General features: G+C 44.4%; 1 protein-coding gene across 1 annotated transcript in view; it reads right to left on the minus strand.

Annotated features, from left to right (window-relative positions):
• Positions 1 to 4,991: 4,991 nt before the first annotated feature.
• Positions 4,992 to 10,763, minus strand: part of LOC103780503 (glia maturation factor beta) — a 7,302-nt gene continuing 1,530 nt past the window's right edge. Inside the window, exons 3-6 of the mRNA XM_008948190.1 lie at positions 10,621 to 10,670; positions 9,535 to 9,617; positions 7,944 to 8,017; positions 4,992 to 5,387 (exon numbers count right to left, since the gene is read on the minus strand). Of these exons, the coding sequence (XP_008946438.1) occupies positions 5,316 to 5,387; positions 7,944 to 8,017; positions 9,535 to 9,617; positions 10,621 to 10,670 (279 nt within the window). The 3' untranslated portion in view covers positions 4,992 to 5,315. The remainder of the gene's footprint in view (positions 5,388 to 7,943; positions 8,018 to 9,534; positions 9,618 to 10,620; positions 10,671 to 10,763) is intronic.

The following is a 10,763-nucleotide window of genomic DNA, read 5'->3' on the forward strand; positions in this document are numbered from 1 at the left end:
TGGAGCTGCGGCTGTGCTGCTCACTGCCTGCCCCGGCGCGGCCAACAGCTCGCCTTGCAAACAGCCTGGAGGGGACTTGCCCGTGGCAGGAGGAAATCTGCTGTGAAAGACAGTCATGCTAGGTTCCCAGCGCTCACATCTGCTCTGCACTCAGAGGCTTCCTGGCTGGTAATTGCTCTCTTCTCCTCTGTCTCCTGCTGAGGAGCTGCCAGGGGAGCTCAGTCACGTTCCAGAAGAGATGTCTCACTTAGCACCCAACACGAGCGAGGTTAACTGAGCACATGTTTGCAGCCCCTGAAGGGATGAAACATGACAACACAGTCCAGAGGAGACAATCCCTCCGTGCTCTGTTCATACTGATTAACCAGCATTCAGGCCCCACACTCCAAGGACCCTGAGGGGCTGGAGTGCATCCAAAGAAGGGCAGTGAAACTGGGGAAGGGCCTAGAGCCCAAGTGTAGTGAGGAGCAGCTGAGGGAGCTGGGGGTGCTGAGCCTGGAGCAAAGGAGGCTCAGGGGAGACCTTCTGGCTCTGCACAGCTCCTGACAGGAGCCTGGAGCCAGGTGGGGGTCGGGCTCTGCTCCCAAGGGACAAATGACAGGACAAGGGGAAATGGCCTCAAGTTGTGCCAAGTTTAGGTTGGACCTGAGGAACAATTTCTTCCCTGACAGAGTTGCCCAGGGCTGTGCCAGGCTGCCCAGGGCAGTGGTGGAGTCCCCACCCCTGGGGGGGTTTCACAGCCATGGAGATGTGGTGCTGAGGGACACGGGTCAGTGGTGGACTTGGCAGTGCTGGGCTAACAGTTGGATTTGATAACCTCCAAGGTCTCTTCCCACCAAAACAATTGTATCATCCTTGATTCTAATCTCCTTCACTTTATGGCTGCGTTAGAGAAAAGACACAGACCTAGTTGGCCCAAGGCAAGGCTGCAGAAGATAGAGCATACCCACAGAGCAGCAGCCAGCCAGTCACCCTGCAGCATGTAATCTGAGCAGCACCAAAAGGAGCAGCAGACATGGAAGACAGCCTGCAAGAACTGGAAGGGGAAGGTGGCCAAGTTTACACAGATGTGAATAGTTTTCCATACCAGCAGTGTCCTAACCACTGCCAGAGAACGTTCACGGATTAGCATTGCACCATTTTCCTTCATGCGTTTCTGCAAGAGGAAAATTGAGTGTTAACAGAAAAACTGAGGTGTGAAATTGCTCAGCCTTATGCTCAACCCTTCAATAGAGAGACCTGGCAGGTACAAACGTGTATTGATTGGAGAAACTAAAAGCTGCTGAAGCACAAAGAGCCCTGGCAGAACTGTTGTGTTCCTCAGAACATGGCTGGAAAGGTCCCAGCACCCTGAGTACAGCCCACATCAAGCCAGTTCCCCAGGACTGATGACTCTTGTCCCCAGAGATGTTTTTGAGAACTCAACTACTTCTCACCAAGCTGCAGGAACCTGTACTCCTGCATATCTGCAGTGCCAGGCAGCTCTTTTGGAATGCCAGGGCTTCCTCTCAGATCCCAGCAGCCAGCGAGGCAGGACATTCAAGACTGAAGACCACGCTGCAAGTCCAAAGCAAACTGCAGGACGACGAGGAGGATGGTCACCCCCAGGATGAATGAACAGCTGTTCCCCTGTCAGACACCCATCCTGGAGACCATGCTTCACAATTACCACAGGGCAAGGGAACTTCTTAATTAAACATTTTATTTAAACAAATACAAGCACCATGCTTAGCAAAAAAGATTTGGTTTAAAGTAAACATGCAATGTGACCTAGCAGAGACTAAAGAGCATCTGGAAGTTGGACTGGTTATGGAGATTTTCCTGGAATTCTCGAATTCTCAAGACTGGCCGTGAGCCTCTTGCACCTTGTGCTGACCTGAACTCGTGTCTCATCGAGCCCAGGCCACCCAACCCAAGCACAAGGGTCACCAGGCCCTGGCTGGTGTCCCATCACACCCCATCTCACAGCCACCAGATAGGTGTACACAAAGAATACATCGCACAGTCATTTTTGGAGTGCACTAAAGCAGGAGGGGAACTCCCCTACTTGTGTGGTCCACTCAGGCTTCAGTTAACAGCTTAATGTTGTTTCTGGACAAGCTCTTTTGCAATCAAAGACACAAAAATGGAAACCTGGTCCAAAAGCATAAGATGCTCCTTTGGAGAAGTGAAAAGGTGCCAACACCCACATTATTGCCTCCTCTGACAGGTCAAAACAGCGTTCATGATACTAGACACTTAAATCATCAAATACCAGCATTTATTTTTCTTTGTTAAAATATTCATACAATACCAGTCCATGTTATGGGCTGCCATGCAAACTCATGCTTTGATTCACCACCAGTTAACAGGATTACAAGAGCTGTATCCCAGCCATCTAGTCAATATTTAAAGCGAATCAGATTAATTGTGGCAGAAGTCTCCCTCGGAGAGACCTTTAACTCCAAGCCAAGGATTTTATGGCTGACTTACTAACTCCTGAAAAATAGGAGCTCACAGTGGAAAATGCTGACTCTCAGACCCTTAGCTACAAAGGCTCCCACAAAACTTAGAGAGAAATTCAAGACCAATGTATGATCACAGAGGGGAACTCGCTAGTAAGAACATACTGGCCTTCTGAACATGGACACATCAGCCTCCCACCCACCTGAAATGGGAAACAGTCCTGAAAATACAGTTCTGAAGGTAAGGTAGGAAGAGTATGTTATGAAAACAAGGATTATCTGCACAGGAAAGACTTCTGACAGAATTACTGGCTTTGTTTAATCGAGTATTAGCACTACCTGTATCTCAAGCTTAGCACAGTAAGCAGCAGCAGCTGTGTCAAAGTACTGCATTAGAGACAAGGAAACCCCAAAGAAGCCTCCAACAGCAAACATCCTCTGGACACTCATTCTCCAAGTACCTGCAGCTGCTTCCTCACTTCCAGAGCTCCAGGAGGGGAAGGAGCAAGGCTGGCTGAAGACTCGTTCTGGTGGGCTGAGCAGCACCAACATCACCTTTCACAAGAAAGTGGCCTTTAACACTCAGCAGGGTTTGTTTGCTCTCTACAAGACCCAAGGGGCAGCACCCAAGGCAGAAAGTCCTCAAGTGGAGGCACCGAGAACATCCAAAGTGAAAAGAATTCAGACTGAAGAAGTAAGCTGCAAGTAGCAAGCTTCTCGGCAGCAGGTGGAGCGATCCAGAGATGAAGAATCAAACTCAGTGATTTGACTGCAGCAGCTCCTCCCTCCTGAGAGACAGACAGGCTGTCTCCCAGTCCCTCTGCAGCAGCTGGCTGCTGGCAGCCCCATGACAGAGACCACTCATCCAGTTCTCCCCACAGCAGGCCAGGGTGGACGCCAGAGCAGCAGCTTCCCTCTGGCCACGCTGCACTGACGTGACTTCAGCACAAGGCCAGCGCAACCAGAGCCTGGCTGCTCCAAGCCCAGTGCTTAGAACGACACTCTTCTTTAAGCCAAAGCCTTGTTTATACAATGTTTGTCACAAAAGACAGTTTTTATTCATCCATAGTACAGAATGATCAAGCAACCGTTTCATCATCAACTTTTTTGTCCAGGGGAATGAAATTGTTTTTCCAGTTCACTACATTAACAGATTTAATTACAAGCATTTCTTTCCCGCACTGACAGATCAATTTAATTGGATCCTTCTAACACATATTTTGAAAAGCTCCTCTCAAGTCAGATTTGCACACCAATAAATGAAAGTAACATAAAAATTAAGAAGAGATTTACTGACACTGAGGACCTTTGCAAACGAATTCCTTGTCACCTTAGTGTTAAAACACCAATTCCTCCAACCCATCGTACGTTTACAAAGGAAAGATAAACCTTCTTTCAGCAAAGGTTTCACAGCATGAAATACTGGCCTCCAAATTTAACACTCCATTCCTCAATGATCAGATTTGCTAGGGCAGCTGTGTTTTAAGGTATGTTATCAAAAAAAAAAAGCTGCTCTTAGGCAGATACTTGTTCAGTAGCACAACAAACACAAGCAGGACAGCGAGATGCTCTCACATGACAACTCCTTTTGCCACCGTGTGGGCCAAGTGTGCCCCATGACTGACAACTACTCTATTCGATAGAAAACAGACCTGTAAAAAGACTGGTCATTTACAAAAGTTAAATACTATTCTCACATTAGAATATTTGCTGTTTCAAAGAGATGAATCGTCAAGTAAATGAAAAATCAAATCATTACTTATGCAAAAGCTTTATCTGGAATGTAATTCTGACCAACAGATAGTTAAGAAAGTTAAGAGACTGTAATTAAAGTACTCAAAAGCTATGAGTGGCCAACTCTTGTAACAAAAGAGATATAAATCATAGTCATGAAAAGCTTTTTAGCCTCCTGACTCCTGCAAAGGGAGCAGATGAATGGAATTTCAAAGAAAATGAGGTTAGCTTTTTTTTTTTTTAAACAGATGTCAACTGCAACACTAGGCACTAGGAAAAAATGGTACTTGGATTCTTTCACAAAGTTTTTACCAAATTCGTAGTAAGTGGCAGTGTAAAATTCTCAAGTCATTTTAAAGCTAACAAATGAAAGGCACGCAGTATTAACAGGTGTTCAGGTAACAGGAAAGGAGCAAAGAGGTAACTCCTGAACAGTGTGGCAAGTTGTAGATGCAAGATGTTGGATAGGAGAGGAACTGGAGTTGTAATTCAGCCCTTAGTTATCCCCTAGTTCCTGCAGCGTGAGAACTGGACAGTCAAAGCTTTGCCCTGAAATTTAGTAAGCCTGACTCAGTCAACAGAGAAATCACTGGAATGACAAAAATTAGTTGCAACAATTTGAAAGAGTTCACATGGACTTGATGGAAAGATAAATAGATGGATTTGCTGTACAAGGGTTTTGTCGTCCTAATACTAAATGCTTCCAGGGAGTAGTTTCCAAAACTGAGAAGACATGAAATGCAGAAGTCTGACAAGTGAGGGTACACAATTCCTGCATGTCAATGGCTAGCATGTGTCACAAGGAGGCATCTGTAGCTCAGAAAGAGTTAGCGTCAGCTTCCAAATTACCTTCAGAGAGAGTTACAAATCCAGAACTGAACTATTTTATAGAAATATTAGTCACAAGAGTGCAAAAGGAGTCCCTGCAGAGGAGTATTCCCCTTTAACAGGTACAAATAAGGAAACACCTGCAAAGATTTGTTACTTCGAGGAGACAGACCTGCTGTTCTTGATGCAGGCTTTGCACAAGACACTGCAGGAGAGAGCTGTAAATACAGTGCATTTCTCAGACCCAAGTATTCATGTCTGGTTCCAGTATCATCAGGAGGTACATAAATACTTAGCACAGAGGTTTTCTTAGTGGAAGAAGCCCAGTTTCTCACGCAGCCAGTCTTCAGTTAGGTCTTCTGTATTTCTTATCTCAAATACCTAAACAAAATAGCACAGAGCCTTGAGGTGATGGTACTTGAAAGGGGTAAGCACACAATGCAATCAAAACCTCCCACACAAGCCCTCTGAGGTGTAACAAACCAGGAGCCGACCCACAATTTGCATGTGCCTTCTTGAAAGGATCAGTTTGTAGTCTTAAGCAACATGAGTGGAAAATACACAAGACCACAAGGTGAGGAATATTACTAACTTGAACAAGAACCCCATAATTTCTATTTCTAGACTTCATTCTTCTCCTTTAAGACTATGTGAGAAGGGCAGGTGCACCGCATTTTAAAGTTACTCTGAAATGGCACCACCTCGCATGCAGTATCTCAGCAAGATTGTCTATTTGAAGACTACAAATGAATTTAATCTCTGGGCTCAATTACAGCCAAAGTTCAGGAATCTTGGCTCAGCTCAAAACACAGTTATTCCTTCCCTGAACTGATGCAAATCCATATTATCCAGTAACATACTCTTTGCCCTCTAAGAAACAACCCTGGGATACCTCAGAATAGAAAACTTGGGAAAAAACAACAACAACAAAACAAAACAAAAAAATCCACCAACCCAAAGCTCTGCTGAAATCTTAAACATTTAACATAGCCTTGAAGCAGTAAACAAGACTCAAACCACCAATATAGTCTTTACAGACCATATGGGCACATAACTGGTTTGGGGTTTGGTCTTTCTATTTAAATAGCCTTGAAAAGAGGCTAATTCTGCATTTCTAAGTGGAGCCTTCGAGATCCCCACAGACAGATGATCTTTTCAGAAGATTCAAGTAATTTTACAAATCCAGAGGCCTTCAAAAGTCTTCTAGGCAATGAAAACAAGAAAAGTATTTTAACTAGAGACGGCTGTTACTATTCTCGCAACACTGAAAATAAAGCTATGCCAGCACTAAATCAGGTATCTGTCCCCCCCAGGGCACTGAGGACAGCTGCAAAAAGCCCATTCAGGCCAGCAGAATGGTTGGGACTTTGTAAGACTCACACAACAAGGCTCTCAGCGAACCTGCTGTTTGGACTGAACTTCCTACTTAGGCCTGTCCTCAGCTGTTTCACCATTTTAATCTTCTTCAGGAAATAATTCAAGTTTTGTATCTGTTCTTCCTCATATCCCATTGCTGCTGGAGTGGGCTCTGGACACTGCTTCTTGTATTTAGACAGCAATCCACTACTATCAGCTAATAGCTATTTTTTTTTTTTCCTAAGTAAACATAGGGGGAAATCCCAAAATTCAGTTAGAACATATCATCTCAACAGAAGCCAAGCTAATACACAAGCCACTGAAAAAACAGAGGACTCTGTTGAGTCATGTGCAGAAATCAGGACATGAGGAAGTCACAGCATGAGCTAAAATGAAACCTAGCTCAGCGAGTGGCAAGAATAAAGCTCATCTGAAGAGCAAATAAGCAACCCAAACTGCAGACAGGCTATCTTCTCCAGCCTCAGATGATCATGGACCTCTGTATCCATTCCTAGGCCTTCATCCAAAAGCCTTTCAGGCTGAACTTTCCCCACTTGACTGGTGGCAGTAACTCCAATACAGCCAGGCCTGAGGCTTTCACCTTTGTCTCACCAGCTCTTTCTCACTCACCAAAAACTGCCTTGTGCCTTTCTCCCAAGGGACTCCTAGGACAGTAGAGCACCCAGGCCTCTAAGATGCAGTTTCAACAGACCTAAAAAAAACATTTCTCAAGAGCTGTACTGATTGCTTCCACCATCTTATCTGGTTCCCTCCCATTTACTCCTCTCAGCTTGGTGACTAATTTAAAACCGAAAGGTCCTTCCTTGCGAGGTACAGCTAGGAGAGGGAGAAGTTCACAGTTCTCTGGTGGCCCAGCTTGAGTTTTACTGGGATGTTAAAGTGCTCTGCCAGGGTAAGGAATATCAAAAGGGAGCAGAGCTTTTGGGTGATGGTGAAATCATTTCACACTGCATGAAAAACCTGAAGTGCCCACAGACTCCATTTACCTTTACTGGTGGAAACTAAAACTTCAAAATATGTAGATGCCAGCTGAGCAGCAGAGATTTCAAAGATCTCCAAAACTACAACTAAGTGGCTTTTCATTTAAAAATAATAAAATATATATATATACACCTAGTCCTAGTGAATGCAGTGATTTCTTCTGGTGTCAGTACTGGAGGAAGGAAACACAGGAAGATTTGGAATTGCTCAGCACTTGGCACATATATCTCTTGTTCTGAAGGCAATGTTCTCCAAGTGTACACCACCACAAACCATGCAGCAAAACAAGTCTGTACCACAGTACATTAAACCTTCAGCCTGCTCTTCCCACCAATAAATTCATTCCCTGCAGTAAAGGCATCCATCCTGCTGACTGATATTTTAGAGAACACTGTTCTTCCTGTGCCCTAAAACTCCAGAAATCCCCACACATACTCCTCTTTTCAGTCTTCCCAAACAAGAACTGTTCACTGTGATGACAAAGTCTCCTAATGCCCTTCTTGCCAGAGTTCAGGCAAGACACAAACCAGCTTCTGCAACCTGCATTTAAGGGGGAAGTTATTTCAACTGCTGCTATACCTTCGTGAGCTCAGCTGTCTGTACAAGCTTGTTCTTGCTTCCAGCATACATCATCTGCTGTTCAGGCTTACATCCTGTAGTTGTGTGGAGAAAAAAAAAAGGCTTGTTTAGTTATTTTGACCACAAAGCTTCAAAAATAAGATTTTTATACTTTTTAAAATAATCCAAACTGAAAGCTGAAGTTTCCCTTCAGAAAAGTGACCTATTGCTTTATATACATTATCAGCCTTGCTCTTACTTTCCCATCTAGCAGGAGAAAAGCATTTCCAGAAGTAACAGTTGTGCAGGCTGAACTGGAGGTCTCGACAGGCAGCTGTATTGGTGCTTAGAGCTGACTTCAAATATTTCACACCCAAATGACAGCAGGCAGCAGAGCAGAACCTCCCAGCACTCCAGCACCACACTGATCATACTAATTCTCCTCCCTCTTTCCATTATCTGCAAGATCCCCATGTTTTTTCCAGTTACACCTACACAGATCTTTACAGCATCCGCCTTTGAGCTGGAGTCAAACTATGACCAAACCAAGTCAGGTTGAATTTGTTCTTTCTCTCCCAAAATACCCTAACTGGACTGGTAGCTCAAAATTACCCACACCCCAAACCCAGAGCAGCTTCAGTCACAGCTGAAGTTAACTGCTGTTCAGAACCCCAGCTAATGGCTCATTGCTTCCTACTCCAGCAGCAGTCTGACCACTAACTCATGTTTGCAGAAAAATTTTTGAAAGGGAAACCTTCAAAAAAAAAAAAAAAGCTTTTATTTAGAAGTTGCTTGGTCAGAAGTTTCCAGATACATGTGTGCTTTTAGATCTTGCCGTCCATGAAGAACATTGTCTGAGCTCTTTTCCTAGGAAAAGTCTGCCTGTTTTGCTCTTTCAAGGTCTCCCAGGAGGTTTCTTACTGCTCTTTTAACTTACAAGATATTTATGCTTGAGAAGTAACACCCAGAACGTTCATGCAAAGATTCTCAGGTAACCAGAGGACATGCTTACTAGTTGTACCTAACTAGTTACTCTGAGTAGCAAAGGGTAAAACAATACAATCAGTTTATCTTCTCCTGGAGGATAACAAGGATAATCCAACATTACCAGCAAGCTCCCCTGTTAATAGTCCACAACACAGACAGAAGCCACAGGACCAATTCAGCTCTGCAAGTCCAAATCAAGTCACAGGTTATTTGGCTTGTTCTAAAAACCACACAGCTCCCTGTGCAGGTATGTTTATGTTGAGGGTTCCTGTGACAAGCAGAGGAAGCTACCGCTCCATCTAAATCTATCTTGGGATGGCCCAAGATTAGTCTCCCTCCTGGAACATCATCTGTCCACCAGTATGTTCACCTGCCCAGAGCTGGGTTACAGAGCCCTCTTTTCCTCCTTTTCACCCATAGCTGTGACAGCCCTTTAAACCTTCACATCACAGCCCTGCATGGAGGCATCCTCTGCTGCTGCCCACTGCATAGATGCCCCTGGACAACTCTCCTCTCGATTCCCATCCTAACCATTTGAGCATTACAGACTCATTTTATCTTCCACAGAAAAGAACATCCCCATATTTACAGCATATAGTAGCTACTGTGCACAACATTCACTCACCAACTGGACTGGAGAAGATAAAGCACAATGGATAAGAAACTCTTCCATCATCATGCTGATACTTGTAACTATACACAATAAATGTTTTTTCTGAGGTTAAAGAAACTAAGAAATCAATGACTTCATTAGGATATAATCCTGTTATCTGAGCTTGATGCAAGCACAAATAAATCTGGATTCTAGGAAATGCTTTTTCTGGTAAATAGTTTGACTGTTGTTTTCACTTCCACATTTGACTTTCAGAACTGACCCCACCTGTCTCTGCCAGCCTCGGCCAGGGTTGGGTATTACTGTTTCACATCAGAGCTAAAAAACACCCTTTCAGCACAGTTATTCCTCTCCCAGCTCTCTAAGAGGACTCCCCACACCTACCAATGTGTTTTGGGCTTAATGAAAGGCAAATTCTTTCTTTGCAGACTAAGCACTTCATTGTTTCAGGTGTAGTGCTGAATTTGAACTCAGCCAGGACTCCTGCTTCAGAGCCTCCTACTGCACTACAGTTGTGAAAGGAAAGCTTCAAGGTGGCACGTGGAGGAGTGCCAGCCAGCTTTGGAGGATCAAGGAGGCAGATATTTTCCTCACTTATAACTTCAGTACCCCTCTAACTTCATCGAGTGAAGGAATAATTTACTTGTCCCTCTTTTTTCCTTGTCTAAATACAGGGGTTTTTGCCTAGATCACATGCTGACAGCACTCCCAAAATCAGGAACTGCAGCAAAACAAAGGCCCCACACTGAGAAAGTACCAAAACAGGCACTTTTCTATGTTTAGAAGCAGCCACATACAAAACTGGCACATTTTACACAATTCTTTACATTACCAGCAGCACGGCTTCACTTTACTTCCCCAAATATTATATAGTCTAAAAGGCAAAACACTCAGGAAAGGCTTAAATGCATCAGTCATTGTTTCAACAAGTGTTCAGCACATCATGAGAACTGGTCCCTGTGTTATCTCACAACTAAACCACCAACCAAGTCACACTACAGGCAAATATTGGCCTAAAAAGGTGAAGTCCAGCTCTGAGCATTTTGGGCAGGTTCCAGGAGGGGCTGAGACCAAATGCCAGAAGTGCAGGAAGGATATCGAGGTTGTCTCTCGGGCAGCTCATCTTTTAGCTCATCGGGAGAAATGCCCTGGGAACATGGAACAGAAGCAGTATTTGAACAAACCATCTGGCACCTGAGGGTGTGTTATGCAGCTAAAGCAGAGTAAGAGGACAGGGAAAG

Source organism: Merops nubicus, unplaced genomic scaffold (assembly GCF_000691845.1).
Source record: "Merops nubicus isolate BGI_N331 unplaced genomic scaffold, ASM69184v1 scaffold16869, whole genome shotgun sequence".
NCBI lineage: Eukaryota > Metazoa > Chordata > Aves > Coraciiformes > Meropidae > Merops > Merops nubicus.